The sequence below is a fragment of the Clytia hemisphaerica genome, unplaced genomic scaffold, assembly GCF_902728285.1.
Source record: "Clytia hemisphaerica strain Z4C2 unplaced genomic scaffold, Clytia hemisphaerica genome assembly, whole genome shotgun sequence".
Classification (NCBI taxonomy): Eukaryota; Metazoa; Cnidaria; class Hydrozoa; order Leptothecata; family Clytiidae; genus Clytia; species Clytia hemisphaerica.
Genome location: NW_027103564.1, coordinates 1,291,548 through 1,310,426, shown reverse-complemented (window position 1 = coordinate 1,310,426; position 18,879 = coordinate 1,291,548). Strand labels below are relative to the sequence as shown.

The 18,879-nt window shown below is 36.0% G+C and overlaps 2 protein-coding genes across 2 annotated transcripts; both read right to left on the bottom strand.

Moving 5' to 3' along the window:
* Positions 1-5,920: 5,920 nt before the first annotated feature.
* LOC136800921 (uncharacterized) lies at positions 5,921-11,091 on the bottom strand. Its single transcript, XM_067057533.1, has 6 exons — positions 10,923-11,091; positions 9,776-9,845; positions 9,345-9,401; positions 8,712-8,923; positions 7,139-7,301; positions 5,921-6,075 (listed from the first exon to the last, which is right to left on the bottom strand). Exons 1-6 carry the CDS (start codon positions 10,998-11,000, stop codon positions 5,957-5,959), a joined length of 699 nt encoding a protein of 232 aa, XP_066913634.1. The 5' UTR covers positions 11,001-11,091; the 3' UTR covers positions 5,921-5,956.
* Positions 11,092-12,973: 1,882 nt separating this feature from the next.
* LOC136800889 (uncharacterized) lies at positions 12,974-17,390 on the bottom strand. Its single transcript, XM_067057499.1, has 4 exons — positions 16,985-17,390; positions 15,196-15,315; positions 13,758-13,990; positions 12,974-13,072 (listed from the first exon to the last, which is right to left on the bottom strand). Exons 1-4 carry the CDS (start codon positions 17,379-17,381, stop codon positions 12,974-12,976), a joined length of 849 nt encoding a protein of 282 aa, XP_066913600.1. The 5' UTR covers positions 17,382-17,390.
* Positions 17,391-18,879: the final 1,489 nt, after the last annotated feature.

Here is an 18,879-nt window from a genome sequence, read left to right as displayed (position 1 = left end):
TTACCTCATCAATCACTGCCCATATCAATCGACACCAATAAAATTTTTAGCTAATTTACGCTGCAATACAGTTAACAATGCTTTAAAATCCTTACTCCGTAAAATTTCTTTAATTTGTGTTCCCCAAGTTATGAGACTCAACCGTCTAAACAAAATAGGCCAAAATAGGAAATAGTTTTTTAAACGTGAAGGTTTCTATAAAATGTTGACTATATAAAACAGGATAAATTTGTGGAAAATAATTCTCGACTGATGACACCTCATCATAAAACTATTAAACGTGGTTTGATCGTTATAGCAAATTTTAACCAAAAGTCAACTACTTAAGATTCTGTCTATGTGCAGAATAATTTTTGTCTTGCACAAAAAAAAAATAGACGGAAATTGGCTATTCCAGAAAAAAATCGTACCCTCTATGTTGAAGAGATCTTTTTCGGGATTATTTTGTTTTTCAATTTTTCAGGACCCTCTTGGAATTTTTTTTAATTTTCGGACCGCCCACCCTGGATTACTGACCACCCTGGATTTTTAACCTTATTTTATAGATTTTTACACTTGAAAAACCGAACCCCCTGGATTTCTTATTTTCCAAATCACCATGGACGCCACACCTTCTCAACATAGGGGGTACAGACTATTTCTAGAATAAACCAATTCTTCCCTGGATGAAGAAAGCCAAAACGATAAATTAACTACCACAGAGCAACTCAAAAATGTATAACTCGAATTTTTTCTACTTTAACTCGAACTCGAAGTTTTCTTACCCCTTTAGTTAACAATGCTTTAATCCATAACTCGGAATTTCCTTAACTTGAACAAATTTGTTTTTGACCAAGCGTGTTCAAGTTATGGAGACTCAACTGTATAAACTTGAAAGTCCTATTTGCCGTAAAACCGCAAATAAATTTACTTCCGACTCTTAACTGTCCAATTAAAATGAAATTCATGTTATTGGAAAGGAAAATTTCTTGGATGTTTTCATTAGCGTTCATTGCTTGATAATCGAAACATCCCATCGAAGCATGACACGAAAATAAACCTTGTGTTTATAGTTCATTTATGGCACAACTGGGTTTTACTTTATATTACTTGTAAATTTTCATTCATTTTAGCTAACAGAGTTGCCTGTACCAGACTGTCTATACCTTTCTACAAATATTTCACTCAGGAATCTTCAGGGTAGGAGCTGATGTTACTTTGTTTATTTTTTATACAGCAACAATTTCCCTCAGTTAAATAGGCACCAAAAAGCGCTTAAAATGATCACACCGGACTTTGCACACATGATAAACTTGTGTTCTCATCACATCCAAGCTTGTTATATTACAGCAGGCATTTATACGCAGAGGCCCTCCATCAGACATCTTTCAATAATTTTTCTTGAAGGTTGGGGGTTAGGAGTCATGGACTAGTTTTAACTCTAGGCTAATGTGGATAGGGGCTACTTCTAAATCTAGATATTTGTATATGTAATTGCCACCATTCGCTCTTCGAAACAGTCTCTCTTGTGTCGGAATCACAGTATTCAGAGTACAGTGGAGTCTCTATAACTCGAACACGCACGGGGAACGCAAACTTCATGAGGCATTGTTAACTGAAGGGGCCAGAAAACTCTCTCGAATTAAGGAAACATTCGAGTTATAAAGGTTCGAATTACGGAGACTACACTGTATTTGTTTCCTTCATTTTAAGCATAACGGTAGGGGTGTACACCCGGGGGGGGTACTACCCTTGTTGACCGACGGGGGTGCTCCGCTGAGGTTCGAAAAATGGACCCTACGTGGGACTCGAAATTTGCGAAAAAAGTGACCCTGAATGGGACTGAAATTCCAAAATTTTCTACTTTTTCCCCAAATTTTCCAAAAAAAGGCACCCTACGAGGGACTGATTTTTCTATTTTGGTGTTTTTGCGACCCTACCTGGGACTCGTGGAGGTTAGAAAAGGTACCCTGACCAGCGGAGCATCCCCGTAACCCATCTTGCCCTAGTACCCCCCCCCCCCGGGGGTGTACACCCCTGTCTCCGTGGAGTTTGTTTTCCTCAGTGGGGATGAAATATAATTCATATTGAAATCCCAATGGGAATAGAAATTCTATTGCTCCAATGTTAAAATATCTAGTGGGGATACTTTTGGAAAGCAATTTTTTAACATTGAGTTTGGAATTAGGATAGAATCAAAGTCAATTTCCCATTGGGGCTGAAATTCCAGGGTATTTTCGAACCAGGGACGAAATTTAGCCAAATTTTCCAGTGGGGCTTGGGTCCCAACTGGTCTGTGATACAGAGGTTTACAAAAGCGTGTTTACAAAAAACATATAACAAAATTGTCTGTCAAAAGGCAAAGTAACAACCCCCATGTCATCAAAAGGGGCTGATGCATGGAGATCAAAAATGTTTTAGCCTAATACACCTAAATAGACATGATTACTCGCGAAAAAATTCTTTAAAAAATCAGTGTATTCTGTACAATACGTAATTTAGGCCAATTAGCAGCACCATGACGAGCCTAATTAAACTCATTAACGTAATTAGGAAACTAATGATAACACAGTGCAAATTTCAATAGCTTAAGAGCTAATTGAGTTGTCTTTTTTCCATGCAGGCAGAGTAAAAATCACGGCGATGAAACTACTAAGAGTCCAATTAGCTGCTAAGTTTCCTTGCTATAGATATGATGAAAGACTACCTTAAGTTTTATCAATTTATTAGATTTATTCAGTACATAAATTGTCTTTCTTTTCATTCAAATCACTTCAAACAACATATGTATGACGATGCAAAGTAACAATCACTCAAAAACATATTGCTTGAAACGGATAGTGTAGCTGCTTTAGTGCATGTGCAGTCAGCATTTATGCTTGCAGGGCTATAAATTTTCTATACAGGAAAGCCTGGCTACTACTGTGAGTAACACAGCTTGAATATTTTCTCTTTGAAAACTTGGCCTCTGGATACTCAGGGTACCTGGCTACTAGGCCTTTTAGATAGTCGTTTGATTATTTTCAATCCTCGGAAGAAGCAGGGGTTCGAACCGAGAAACCCTGGATTGTGGCATTGACACCTTACTATTGCCAACAGACGACTGGTAGATAACCGAAATTTCATGAACGTATTAAATTTGGACGTCATGAGTGCAGGTACTAAAGAAAGATTTTTGTGTGCCCTTTGTGGTGCATCTGGAGTAGCGATATTTCTTTCATTTGCAATTTTAATGGTTGGTGTGTTTCTTGGACCACTATGGCTTATAGCGCTGGCAGTGTTTGTTGGATGTTGCTCAATATTCGTTATCGCATATGTTTTAACCAATAAAAGGAACTTTAGAACTGATACACGTCATCAGGAGTCTCCAAGGCAACAGCGGGACCATAGTGATTTGTTTTATGGAGCACCATTTTGTTTGCATAATATTAAATTACCAAGCTATGATGAATCTATGCGAGATGAAAACTCGTTCCCAGGTAAGAGGAAATATACGTCCATTCTATGTCCATTTAGAAAAGAAATTGAACGGTATCACAAAATGTTGTACATAGTGGAGTCTCTATAACTCCAACACACTCGGATAACACAAATTTGTTCGAGTTTATGGAATTTTTGAGATATGGAGTAAGGTTTATAAGGCAACTTAAAGAAGAGGTCTAGAAAACTTGTTTAAATAAGGAGACATTCGAATTATAGAGGGTCGAATTACAGAAACTCGACTGCAAAAGAATTACCATTTATCATAGAATTACTCAATTTCAAACAATTTAGTGCCAAATAGTAAACGTTGGGTATAACGCCTAAACCACCAAACAAAAACACTATAAGGGGCCTATAACTTTGAAGGATACCGGAATTTTAAACTGTAAAAGCTGTGAAAAAAGAAAATTCTAAACTCCAACCCATATTGAATGAGTTGACTTCTGTGTTCTAATTTTCCCCAACTAGCATGGATACATTACGGCCAAAAACCATATTGTCAAATATTTTTTGCCAAGATATTGTATAGTCCCGGGGAGGGGGGGGTGGCTCAAGGTAAACGACGTACCGTACGTTCGGCCCTTAAGGATCCCTTTTCCAAGCTTTCAAAGTGCACTGTAAGGGTCGAAATGAGCAAAGATGAGAAAATGTGCACTCTAATGGTGTATTTGAAAATCTGACCATGTATTTTGCCTAAAAACGGTCAAAAATCTTCAAGAAAGTGCACTGTAAGGGTCGATTTTTCTCCCAAATTTGCTCAAATTTGGCTAAATTTTTCAAAGGCCTAATTTTGGGCCGCATGTATGGGGTCGCTTTTTAATCGAATGCCCCCCCACGGGTGTGTAGTCTAAATATCTCTTTCTGTCGTTTTAGATAGCCCGCCTATAACTTCGTCAACACCTGTTCAATTGTTCTCAGTGGAGCACCAAAGAGTGGATGGTATAAATAATCGATCAGTTACTCCCCCTCCAGCTTACGAAGAAAGCATCAAAGATAATGCTGCTGAAACGGCAATAGATACTTGATCTCAATGCTGTACCCAGAGCTACTTGCGCCACTTTTTAAATTTACTGTTGGACGTCGTGATACAATATCTTACCAAGCGCCGAACTGGCAATAGATAATTGATCTCAATGTTGTTTCTAGAGCCACCTGCACCACTTTTGAGTTTTGAGTTTACCGGGACATGAACTATTATGATATCCTACATTTCGGGAGAGAAAATATCAATCTGGTACACAGAGCCACTTGGACAAATTTTTGATTTTACTGATGGACGTGAGACCTATTGTGATACCTATCAAGAAAATCAAACAAGGAATGGGAACGAGTTTGATTTGATTTTCGATTTACTGAGTTAACGATAACTTTTCGTCGCTATGGAAACCATTCTTATATTTTTTAAATATTATCAGATAGAAAAGTATTGACTTTAAGATTATTGGTTTAACAAAAACTTTTAGAAATTGTTTTAAATTTTCTCCTAATTTGATCATACCAGAAGAATCAGTTAACCTTAATTTTTATTCGCGAAATGAGCGAAAACTTTTTAACGTTTTTCAAATCCAGTATATTTACATTTTTCAAATTTTTCAAAATATATATTAAAACATTGACAAAAAATTATTGGTGCAAAATATAAGAACTTACAAAAATGAACTGAGCAGGAAAAAATTTCCCGGGAAATATTTACAAATAAAGTTTTAAATTGCCTTAAAACTATGTATCATGTATATATATATCATATATATCACATTTATCATTAACCGTTTAAGTTTTTTAATAGAATCGCTAGTTCTGCGCGGACCTGGATGAATGATGGAAAGTTGCCCAGTGATAAACGGACAGAATAAAGTAAGACAGAACCAAATTTGGAGGTTCTTGGATCACTCGTTGACCAAAAATGGTCAGAAAACGTCTCAAAAAAGTGGATTTTTGTTAATCTTTTTCATTAATTTTGAACTTTTAGTTTAAAATCACGCTGGAAAGACACACTTTTGAATTTTCTTTTGCTTGACCATGAAGCACAATCCAATTTCTACGAGTTAGATCAAAAATGACGATTTCTAAGTGGGAATTACATTATATAGCCCATGTCAAAGATACTTGATATGGGTACGGAAAGGGTTGAGGTTCGAAGTCATTCTCTTTTCATGTAACTCAAAGATGGAGATGATTTCTTGTTCCACAATTGTTGCTGAAAATTCATCTACTCAACCAGGTTGCCTAAAACATTTGTATTTTCCATCATTTGAAGAAATCTGTAATTGCTACATTCAGATTGTAAACGACCAAAACATTACATTATGTGCATTGTTTTTGTCGTAACCATCCTTAAAATACTAACCCAGTGTACCATGGTATCTTTCTTTGATCGCTGGCAATACCGATAGCAAAAGTCACTAAACCCATCATTTGTTACCGAAATCTTGACAAAGTCATCCAGTCGTTCATTCATTAAAAATATCATGTGCATTATTTTAGTTATCCATCCTTAAAATACTAATCCTTGTTTTTTCTTAGCTGACCATGCGTCATCTTCAGCTTGATTAACTTTCACTTGTGTAGGCTGTTGGTAGGCTGGTGGTTCTTTCCCTGATTCAGTACTGTCATCTGTAAAAATAATTGCTTGAACAACTATCACGCTTACATTGAATATACCCCTCTTCACAAACCCGGTGGGCTCTTCCCATTGATAAAATTGGCTAAAATATCGTTCCCAGTGGTAAATATTATACTCCTAATTTTACCCCAGCTAAAAATTATCAAAAGAAATCATCACTGCAAAATAAAGTGATATCTTTTTCTTCTCCACTGATTTTTTTGACTTGAGAGCAATGGAGCAATTTTTTTTTTTTTTTTTGACGTCAATTAAAATCGAGTCAAGACGTGTTTTTTGGAGTGACAATCAAATTCAACAAAATCTGCATTTTTCTGAAAAACTTTGAAAAATCTCTCCTAACTCACTCAAAAACATTAAAATTCCAACATCACACTCGATTAACAACAACCAAAACCCGAACTGGCTGAAAAAATGAGAAGGGGTTTAAATAAATGTTGAAACAACGTTGTGTGCTAGCTGGGCTATCATTGACTTATTTTGATCAGGTAAATTAAATGAGGCCCCCCAGCCACCTTTCGAATCCCCCAATCACACAATCAAAGGATTCCAAATCACGTTATCACGAGTTAAACTTTCTTTCTATCACGATCACGTTGATCACGCTGATTCCTCCGATCACGCAATCACGTACTTTAAAATCTTAAATCACGAAATCACGAACTTGAAAAAACGCCAATCACGCCATCACGAAAACTGTTGGGAACCTCTTATATAGAGGTAAACTAGAAAACGACATGGCGGATTTGTCGACTAGACGCACTTCCACAGGAAATCTGTGAGTAGTTGAGATATCGAGATATAGTGTATAAAAGAATACAGTTAACTTTCTAATTCGATCTTTAAGGGAAGAAGATAATTTTGTTCGAATTACAGAAAGATTCGAACTATAGAAAGTATCTTATACCAATTTCTACCTAGTTGTGTGGACAATTATTTTATTTCAAATTATAGAAAGATTCGAATAGTAGAAGTTCGAATTAGAGAGAGTTGAATAGTAAAAGTTCGGTTAGAGAAAATTAACTGTATGATATTTGTGTAGAGTATGAATTTTACCATTAGCAATCTTTTTGGTTTTGTCCATCCTTAATTTTTCATAGATCAACCCAAAGATAAAGATGGCAGCGATCAAACCAAGGCATGCGAACAAGAAGGGCTGGAACAATGCACTGTTGTGATCCAAAATACTGTTGTTACCACTACTGCTGCTTAATGTAGCCTGTAATTAAAAGAAAAAGTTAGAAGGGCTTAGGGAAAAACACTGCAAAACATTTACCTTATGAGGGAAAAAATGTCGGGGTTTTAATTAGTCGGGGAAAAATTTCGTCACCTAGAGGCATTTCCGTCACTTTTCCCTGACCAGAATTTCAAATTCATCACTTTTCCCCGGACCAAATTTATAATTTAGTCACTTCCACCCGACTAAATTGTCCAAATGAAATGGTTTCCTTCACTAGCTTGAAAGTAGATCTTGCAATTCGACGTTTAAAGCACTAATTTCGGTTAATAAAGGCGTAAAAAATTTGGATTCAAATTTTGGTTTGGGAAAAAATCGAGTAAAATTTTGGTTGGGGATAAAAAAATCGGGTAAAAGTTTCGGTCGGGTGATAAAATGTCGGAGATAAACATTTTTTCCCCGCTAAGGTACTCGATTTCCTACAAAAAAAGCATAATAATCATGATTATCATAAAGTAATCGAAAAAAAATCAATAGACTTCAAATAAGGGGTTTTCGTTTCGAAGCCTGCCAAGACAAAGTAGTTTGATAACTCTTATGATATCAGGAATTTTTCTTTGAAATTATAACGTTTCGATTTGGAGACATTTTCCCTAAAGAACTCTTCAATTTTCCTGAGAAAAACTAAAAGGCGTAAAATCTGAAATAATAAGTCGAGATATGAAATATTTTTGAAATCTCTTCATCCACGTTACCAAGTTTATTATGAATGTGTAATTTTCTGCGACGGAGACGGAAGGTTCTAATTTGACTACCTTATCGGCCCTTTTTACGCCGGTCCTTTTTACGCCAAAGGCCCAAAAATAACGCCAATAAGGACGTAAGGGTGTAAAAAGGGCCGATAAGGTAGATCCTTACGAGCAGAGGAAGAAGGTAAATCAGCACTTTTACCGTCATCGATTTCGCGGGTCAGAGCTGCGGGAGTTTAACAGAGAGAGTTGACTGCAATTTACTGATTTTCCACTTTTAACTGATGCATACATGAGACATGCTCTCATTGACATTCTATTATCACGAAGTGCTTTACCGAAAAAAATGTTATCCGATTGTGGGCTGTATAAAACTCCATGAGTCATAACTAACAGGATTTGATGTCCAAAGATATTCATAAATTGTGGTAACGGGTTTAAATTTTGCCATTTTTCGTCGAAATTTTAGTGTTTTAAGACATTTTCCTTCCAGAACCTTTTGATAGTTTTGAGAAAAAGATCCTAATCATTTCGCCTAAAAATCTAAATGTAAGTTGAGATATGGCATTTGTTTGCGAAAGCTTAAAAAAAGTTTTTTTTATCAATTTTTTCTACTGTCTTGGTCAAATCAACACACTGTGTTTTATGGAGCAGGATAAACATTGGATGACTTTGCATTAGAGCCCAGAAAAATACAACTTACTGTTTTTCCACTTTTAACTGATGCATACATCAGACATGCTCTCATCGACATTCCATTATCGCGAAGTGCTTTACCAAAAAAAGTGTTATCCGATTGTGTGCTGTATAAAACTCCATAACTGACAGGGCTTGATGTCCAAAGATATTCTTTTGTATTGTATTTCTCCACTTGGTCGTTGTAAAAGCTTACAGTGTATGTGTCCATTAAGATGCCTTTAAAACGATGAATAAAAAGTTAGACTATATAACTAGTCTGTTAACTTATCATGTCAGAGATTGGGAAAATATGGGCTGCATGTGTTTGTTAAAATAGGAGTTGCATAGGAAAACGAGGCGAGAAATTTTCGAAAATTAATAAGCAGGGGGGACGTTTATGTTACACCCCCTTCTCACAGACCCACTGTGACCCCTTCCCCCTGGAAAAAATGGCCAAAATATCTTCCCCGGTGGAAAATTATCCACATTCGTAAAGATATGTGAATATCAATCCCCATTGAGTTGCAGTCCGTTAATTTTATCCACTCTGGCTGAAAAAGTCCTACCGATTCTGTGAGAAGAGGGTGCTTTATTCGGGATCTTAGAGTATTTGGCTATCACTTTAAATAAATGGCTTTTATTCAGTACATTACAGTACCTGATAAAGGTGAATCTTCTTCTTCGAACACATTCAACAGTTGTCTAATATCCGGAACTAAAAAACAAAGTACAGATTACAACCGCACATCATAGCAAAACAATTTTTATAGTAACTGAATTCATATGCAAGGGGTCACTTGATAAAATCAAGTTCACACCTAGACAAAAAAAATCACAAAAATAAATAAAAAATCTGAGAAAAATAAAAGAACTTCCAACCCTAAGTTAAGGCACCTTAAAACTACTTGCGTTGTTTTTTATTTTGCTGAGAAACTCCCTTTCTACCGAAATATATGGCCATAGTTATATCTCCAATGGATAACAAATCACTTACTAACTGGTGACGGCAGCAGACTATGCAGACTATACATCTGGCTGAAGAATCTTGGTTGAAAAAACGAAGTTCTCCGGATCAACACTTTAACTTACATATTTTTGGTTCAGCGCCTCTTTGAAGTGCAATACTGGCCTCGAATAAGTGATTCTTCAAGATGCCAACCTATTATGAAGAACAAGGAGCGACGAGGTTATTAAGGCTTGGGGACACGGGAAGTTTTTTTCGCGTTGGTGCAATGCTCCATCCCACCAACCTGAAACGCTTTTTCGTGTCTCCACCCCATTTTTCTTTTTACCAATAAAAGTGAAATCGACAACCCTTAATGACATTTGAGCCTCTGACTTTTGTCCCTGGGACAGAATCAGAGCGTGTCTTTTGGGTATTTCCCTATCACCTTTTGTCCCATGAAACGCTAAAAGAAACCATAGATCACCCACTTTTTTTCTTGTGTTGGTGGGATGGAGCATGTTGCATTGCATCAACGCGAAAAAAACTTCTCGTGTCCCCAATGCTTTACTCTGTTGTTCTTTTTTTTCAGTATTACAGTGTTAAAGTTTTAACTTGGTAGTATAAGAAAAAGAAACCCAGGGGGAGCACTCGATTCAAAGACGACCGTACGTGCATCCCAAAATAAGACTTTAGAAATCGGACCCGGGACAATACAGAGAAAATTTCGGCGAAAAATTTATGCAACTTCTCGACGTTTCATGACCATTTTAAGGCAAAACATGGTCAGATTTTCCAAATTTTACATCCTTAGAATGCACTTTTTCTTATCTTTTTTCATTTGGAAACTTACAGTGCACTGTGGGAAGCTTGGAAAAAGGACCCTATAAGTGCCACATGTACGGTAACCGGCTTGTCTTGAGTACCCCCCCCCCCCCCCGAACACTGATTCTTAGAAAAATTGATATGAAGTAAAAAACGAGACCTTTTCTTTGAATATTACAGGTTTCATTTAACTTTTTACACCCCTGTCTCACAGCCCCAGCTCACAGCCTTGGAATTAAAATTTTTATATTCTCAATGGGGATAGAAATTCTATTATTCCAGTGGAGTTGGTTTTAGAGTGCAATTGCTTGCCATTTAATTTCAACTAGGGATAAAAACAAAGTCAATTTTCTACTTGGGCTGAAATTATAGGGTATTTTCCCACCGGGGACAAAATTTTTGCCAAATTTCCCGGTGGGTAAGGGCGCAAACGGGTCTGTGACACAGGAGTGTCTTTTTAAAACATACCTTTTTGCCAGGGGTTATATCAGAAGCTGTAGGGTTTGCAGCACTTGTTATGGCATCCGTCAAAGCAGCAGTGAACATTGAGCAAATTGTGATTCCAGAAAGAATCCAAAATATTGAGAAAATTCGTCCAATCACACTCTTCGGTGCCTTGTCTCCATAACTGTATATATGTATGAATGAAGAAAAGATTTGTTATTTACAAAATTTTCCATTTTTTAACTCACGCATCGCCTCTGATATATTTTGAGAAAGGGGAAGCTAAATACATAGCTAATTAATATTATATAAAATTCTTGTCTGAGAGTTACCCCAAACTTATTTAAAAAGGTTCAATATTGTATTAACCTAGAGTCATTCAAATTTTTAATTCAAATTTTTGAAATTGAAAAAAGATTTCTCTTATATATAAAACTTACCAATCAAGCTAATCAAGTTTTTAAGACTCAAAAACACAAAGACGTGGGTAACTCTCGGACAGGAATTTTATACTCGATGCGCATCCCATATATCGACACATATCAGAGGGGATTCGTGCAATCTATAGATTGGTAGGAGAGTTAAAAGATGGAAAATTTTGTAAATAAAAAATCTTCGGGAGCCTAACCAAACAAAAAAACACATGTCAAAAACATTGTTTTATGACTGACTTTAGATTCAAAAGAGTGCTTTATACCCTGGTAGAGCGTTATCATAGTTCAGAAATGAACGGAGAAACTTTTTTTCCTAATAATACTTCAAAAACAAAAAAACATTATATAAATTGGTCAAAAACATTGAATATTCAATATACCTTATCGGAGTTTTTGCTTTTTCTAAAAAAGCGATGCATTGTGGGATTGTTTCGAGTGTATTACAATAGAATTCCCTCGAGGAATCCCTAAGAGATTTCTATTGTAATACACATTGAGTTTAAAGCCCGAAGGGCTAGAGGTCAATCTCTAACCTTTTTCAGGCAAGAAAAAGTGAAGCCTTAAAAAATGCGTCGGCCTTTTTGACGACGGATTGAATCTAGCGATCCTTTTGTTTACGATTGATATTTTTTTCGAAATTTAGCGGTAAATTTTAGTTTCAATCTGTCATTTGTGTAAAAACCAGGCGAGCCGCTCAAGGCCGCGCAACTTTGGTAGGATTTTTTGGCTTCAAATCCTACAAAGGAGATTGACTTCTAGCCCTTCGGGCTTATACTTCATTGGTAATACACTCGAAACAATCCCACAATGCATCGCTTTTTTAGAAAAATCAAAAACTCCGAAAAGGTCTATTGGATATATCAGGTTCTTATTCAGATATTGTGGTTTCAATTTGTTTTCTGAACTTGATTTTTGCTTGGTATTTTCGTTTTAGTAACAACCTCAAAATTTAGATTTCTATTTTATTCTAGGTCCTTGTATTACAAGTTTTTAACCTTTAAATCAATATGTTCTCTAAACATTTTGAGTTTTGAGTCTAAAAATGTTCTTAAGATACTCTTAACTTTCCCATTTTGTGAGGTTTTTTTTTTAGTTTTTTTTGCAATTCCTAAGAAATTGGGTATTTTAGTACGCATAAAGCTTTAAAATGTTCTAAATATGTTATTGTAAAGCCCACGGGCATATTTTGTGAAATCCACGACCCTTATTGAAACAAATTTGACAAATTTGTTTCAATAAGTTTTCAATGAGTTTTGAGTCTTTACCATTTTGTGAGGTTTTTTTTTAGTTTTTTTTTGCAATTCCTAAGAAATTGGGTATTTTAGTACGCATAAAGCTTTAAAATGTTCTAAATATGTTATTGTAAAGTCCACGGGCATATTTTATGAAATTCACGACCCTTATTGAAACAAATTTGACAAATTTTGACCAAATTTCGATCTTTCCGCCACCGGAAAAAAGTTGAAATTTTTCTATTTCTCCGACCCTTAGTGGGACTGAAATTTTAATCCTTAGCGAGACTTTGGAAATCCAAAAAATGTAACCTTAAGGGTGGCACACATCGTACCCTCCATTTGCCTAATTACCCCCCTCCCAACGGTTTATAAAGGCAGGATAGTTTATTCTTATAAAAAACGTATATTACCCTACGGTTGTCATACTGACAAAACTCCACCAAAAACCATCGAAGATTCCATGGATGAAAGGTTTTCGGAATTCCTCTGTGTTGCTGCGTGATTCCTAAATTTGAAATGGAGAACTTAACTTTTCTCAATATGCAATATAAGTAGATGTGAATTAAAAGGTTATATCAAACCTCGGGCGGGGGGGGACACTCAAGGTAAATAACCTACCATGCGTGCGACCCTTAAGGGTATTTTTTCCAAGTTTCCCAAAGTGCACTGTAAGGGTTGAAATCAGCAAAGATGAGAAAAATTGCACTCTAAGGGTCTGAAAATGGTCAAAAACTTTCAAGAAAATGCACCGTAAGGGTCAATTTCCCACTCAAATTTGCTCAAATTTTGCAAAAAAATTTCTTCACTGTAAGGGTCCGATTTCAAAGGCCTAATTTTGAACCGCACCTATGGCACAGACCCGGTGGGATTTTATCAGCCAGTGGGGGGGGGGGGGTAAAAATAACTGACTGAAAGTCGATTTGGATTGATATTGGGTGGGATTTAAATTATTTTGCTTTCAAGACAGAAAATTCAGCTGGATTATCAGTGGGATAAAAATTAATTGGCTTATAATTTTCCACCGGGGACGATATTTTGGCTAATTTTTACAGTGGGAAAGAGTCCCAGTGGGTCTGTGAGAAATAGGTGTTAGAGATCATATATATTAAGATGCAAAACTATTTTGTAGTGAGTTTATGAGAGTTTTATTTTGGCTAAAATTTAGTCAAGTGAAATTTTCCTGAACATACCATCAACCAACCAACAAATCCAGCTAAAAAGGCCAACAACAAACAGATGATCAAAAGTGGGAAAAGACCAAAAATACCATCCAATAATGCAGAAAGTGTATCGTCACTTTCAGCCTTCTTAGTCAAAAAGATTGCACCTTCCAAAGGGTACATGGGTGTAAAGTAATAGCCATATAGTGTATCATTAGTGTCTCCATTTGTTGGCCCGAGAACGGGAAATACCAATTCACGACCTAAACAAAATTATATTGAAGGGATTTAAATGCGGAATTTGGTTTTACAGTGTCCAGAACTTCGTATGTTCGAGGTTCGAAGAGAATAAGATCTACACGTTTTTTAAGAAACTAGTTTTATCAAGCAGCCTCAATGTTTCTTAAGAAATCAGCCTTTTGAGCCTTAAATGTTTCTTACATGTTTTTAAACTTTTTGACATAATCAACTTATTTTCCATGCAAAGACAAAACAACATTTGTTTTGATTGGAAGGTTTTTAAAAAAAAACCGAATTAATAAATGGTATTTTCTCATTCTCAGTCTCAGCATGTTTCTTTAATTATTTCTTAGTTTTTAGGCATTCTGAGCCTCATGTTTCTTAAAAGTAAGTTTCTTAAGAAAACGTGTAAATAAAATTTTCAAGATTTTGCAGCAGAGGAGAAGGCTAATAAAAATAACCATTAACATTGACGTTGCATTAACACACCCTGTCTCAGTGCCCCAGTGGAACCTTTTCCCTCAGTGGGGATGAAAATTTCTATCAAAATCCCAATGGGGATAGAAAATCTATTGTTTGTAGCTCAAAATTTCCAGGATTTCCAGGATAGTTTTGGAGTCCAATTTTTTCCATTCAATTTTCAATGGGGATAGAATCATAAGGCAATGTCCCAGTGGGGTTGAAAATGTAGGGTATTTTTTCCACAGGAGACGATTTTTTGGCCTATTTTTCCACCGGGCGGGGGGTCCACCGGGTCTGTGACAAAGGGGTGTATTAATGTTCACCCTAGAATGTCTAGAATACACAAGTTGCAAAAATAATGTTTGATAAGTCAAATCACGCTTTTTCTCGAAATTTTTATGTGCTTGTTACATGACATTTATTTCTGATTGGTTCGAATTTATTGACACTAATAGAGTTATCAGATGTAAGTTGTAAACCAAGTAACATGGAAAAAAATCACGTGAACTCTCTTCAAGTAATCAAGTAATGTTTGACTGCATTGATATACAGGGTGTCCCGAAAAAAGTATCGAGTCGTACTACTTCTATAGAAAGAAAGTTCTTGTGTGTGTTTCACTAAATTTGCAATGTCATGAAACGTCATGAAACGTAAAGAAAGTTTTTTATCATGATGACGGTCTCAGAATCATGTTCGAACTCGATACTTTTTTTCGGGACACCCTGTAATTTTGCAACCCGTGTATCGTGAGTGGGAAATAACTAACCATTATGGTCTTCAGATAAGGGCTTGAAATACTGGGTCAGGTTGTCGTAATGTTTGCTATGTGGTCGATTGTCTTTATTACATTGACAACAGTATGGTTGAATCATGGTCAGAAGTAAAACTAAAAGTAAGATAATTTCTTTTCATTATTCCCCCATAAAACAAGACATCATACCTATAGAATGGTTTCTCAATGGTTGATCCATCACAAATTTTTCCTTAACGGACATTTTCTTTGTCTGTACACAGACCCATTATTTACGGCTAATTTCAAAATTAATTGCCGTAGAGGGTCTGTTGTCATTGTTTTCTCTCATGATTTTTCAAATCGACCGCTGCAATGGAGTGTTGGTGAAAGAGGGGAGACGATGAGAAAAGTGTTGCTATTTAAAAATCATACTTCATGGCAGAGGTTTCCGTACGGGAATTTTTTATCAAACAGACAATGCGCACAGAGTGTACTACAAGCGATAAACCAACCTCGTCCCCGTGTATCCCAGACTTTATTTACGTTACTTATTGACGTCAAAGAATACCCTGGTGTTGGCTGATGCGAGTTGCTCCTCTCAGAGTATTATTTAGCTCTATCATTAAAAAAGAAAAAGCTGATAATATACAAGGAGCGAGTTTGGAGATCTACACTCTGGTACAGAGTAACATTTCCTCGATTCTATAATTCCTTGATAAATGTTTCTCTGACAGCCGTTTCCCAGGAGGATATCAAACCGATAGACCTTTTCATAAATTACGTCACCAACATCAATTGCCTCGTTTTGAAATTATTGGCATGGTGATTAACTCCCATTGGATTTTATTAAAACTAATTTCTATTTAAAAAAAATCATTTTATGTCTCAAGGGACATAATTACCATGGTAATTGGTTGAATACGAGGCAAATGACGATTCTCTCGACAGACTTTTTCCTAGACTGACGCAGAAAAAGTGAGTTAGTGTACAATTAAGTCTAAGCATCAGGTAAGCGACCACACATCATTGTTTTAACGTACATATAACGTTATTTGGACGTTATGAATGTCAAATGGACCTTGTTTTGACGTTGAGTGCTTTCTAGCTTGGTAAGTGACGGGAGAAAGTTTTTCGGTAGAATGATCACAGAGACCAATGAAGTATAAACTCGAAGGGCTAGAAGCGAATCTCTAACCTTTTTCAGGCAAGAAAAAGTGAAGTATTTTATGCCCCTTTTTTTTTGACGACAGATTGAATCTAGCCATTCCTTTGTTTTCGAGTGATGTTTCTTTCGAAATTTAGCGGTAGATTTTAGTTTTGATGTGCCATTTGTGTAAAAACCAGGCAGACCGCGCTAGGCCGTGCAACTTTGGTAGGATTTGTTGGCTTCAAAAGCTACCAAGAAGATTCGCTTCTAGCCCTTCGGGCTTATAATTCATTGACAGAGACCCCTTTCCTATCCTACACAGGTCCTATTTAAGCCACCATTTGAAACGGTTAGTTGATGATTTTTTATGATTTTGTCTAAAGGGCTACATACACTACACAATATATTGCCAGGTAATATTATGACAATAAAGTGCCGAGAGCCGAAAATATATTGAAAAGGAGTCTGCAATATATTGTCAGCTTCATTTGCAATATTCCAACAATATAGGGGGATTGTTTACTGAAAGAAAATCGATTTTTTATAATAAAGCACATGTTGTTCGCTTCGTACATTACGGTCCGCAAAATATATTGTCGGATATTGTTTGCCAATATATTGTGTAGTCTAAGTTGGCCTTTGATTAAAAAATTGCTGAAATGAACGATGACTTACCTGGTGCTAAGAAGTTCGAATACGGTTCATTCCAAATCACTGAAACATTCGTATCTGATGAACAGAGCTTATAATCTATACTTGCATCACAATCCGGTATGGAAGGATCACGGAATGGATCTGTCGTCGTTTGAGAAGCATTGAGGGCAGCATCTTTAAGATCTCCTAAAACTTCACATTCATCCAAAGTCATGGGAATAGCACCGGAGCATTGTGCAGGCGGCTCGGCAGGCCCAGGTGGTCCGAAGCTACCGCCAGGCCCAGAGCCACCGGCGCCACCCGGTCCTGTACTACCGCCACTGTCACCAGGTCCTTGAGCGTTAGACTGGTGATATAAGTATGTGAGTATGATAAAAACAAAAGTTGGTTTTATTTTAAGCGTTTGTTTCAAATTCATGAGTATGTTAAATCTGGAATAAAAAAACAAGATCACTTTTTTACATTTGACCAATCAACCCCCGCTAAGGGTTGTGACAAGTGACCTAGATCCCCGTTCTCACAGTCACAGACCCACTAGGAATCCTTCCCACTAGAAGATTGACTAAAGTATTATCGTCCCAGATAGGAAATCTTCTTCCTTTTTGTTAGCTCTCATTGAAAATAATCAAATAAACCAACCCTCACTGTAGAATATTTTCTTTTTTTTCCCATTTCTAATGAATTTTGTGATTTAAAAACAAAACAATGAAATCCCCAGCCATAGAAAATATGGGAATATCAATCCATATCGAGTTTCAGTCCATTTTTCTTATCCTCACTGGCTGAAAAATTCCTACCGGGTCTGTGAGAGAGAATGAGTTGTCCCTAAGACCAGCGTATAATACCAAACAGAAAAACATTACAAAAATTAACTCAAACTTATCTAAACGAATATACAGCCTCTTCCTAGCCAGGATACAGTGACACACAACGTTGTTTTAACGTTCATCTAAGTAACGTTATATGGACGTTGTGAATATTAGAAAAACGTTGAAGCGACGTTGTGTGCCAGTTGGGAATAGGTCCCAAGAAGGACAAAAGGTATGCATCAGGTTTGGCACCAAATTTCCTTGCTGCAAGATAGTTTAGCAGAATAAAGAAATCAGTTGAATTTCTACACTTTATCCAAAAAACATATCTTTATATATGAAGTGAAAATTTATTAGCAAAAAGAAGGAGAAGATATATACAAAAATTTGATCACAAAATCCATGAAAAAAGATATAATGAGCTTTAGAATAATTAGTTTCAAAATTTCTGGATTTTATTCATGAAATCTATTTTCATGCTGAAAAAGGGATTATAAATAATTAAAAGCAAAAAATCAAAAAGTGAGAAATCTACAAGTGATAATATATAATATTGATAAGCATTCATGAGCATAAATACTCGTTTTTTTATAAGAACAATCCAAAATTTCTGAAGCCTTTGTATGCTCTTAACTGTTTGAGTTTTAAGTCTAAAAATGTTCTTAATATGTTTTTATTTTCAGCATTTTGAGAGAATCCATTTTCTCTAAGAAAATAGGTATTTAAGGGTCCAAAAAGCCTCAAAATGTTCTTAACTTGTTCTTAATATTTTGGCCATCGAAGCCTTATGTTCTTATATAGTTTGTTTGTATTTTAAAAAAAACAGATATCCTAAAAAGATACTATTCATTCATCTTGTGGTTAAAATCTTCAATCTCCATTTAAAACGATCCATCCTTGTCGGTCTAATGTTTATCGAAAAAACATAGCAACAGTTTACCAACATTTTACCTAAATTGCAAAACTTGACTACATGTTCTTTTATAAGCATAACGCTTTATAAGCATATGAAGGCTCAGATTTGCAGAATTCCTAAACATAACATAAGCATATATGTCAGCCGGAAATATTTTTCCAGTTGTCATTTTTATCTGTTTTAAAAAAGGT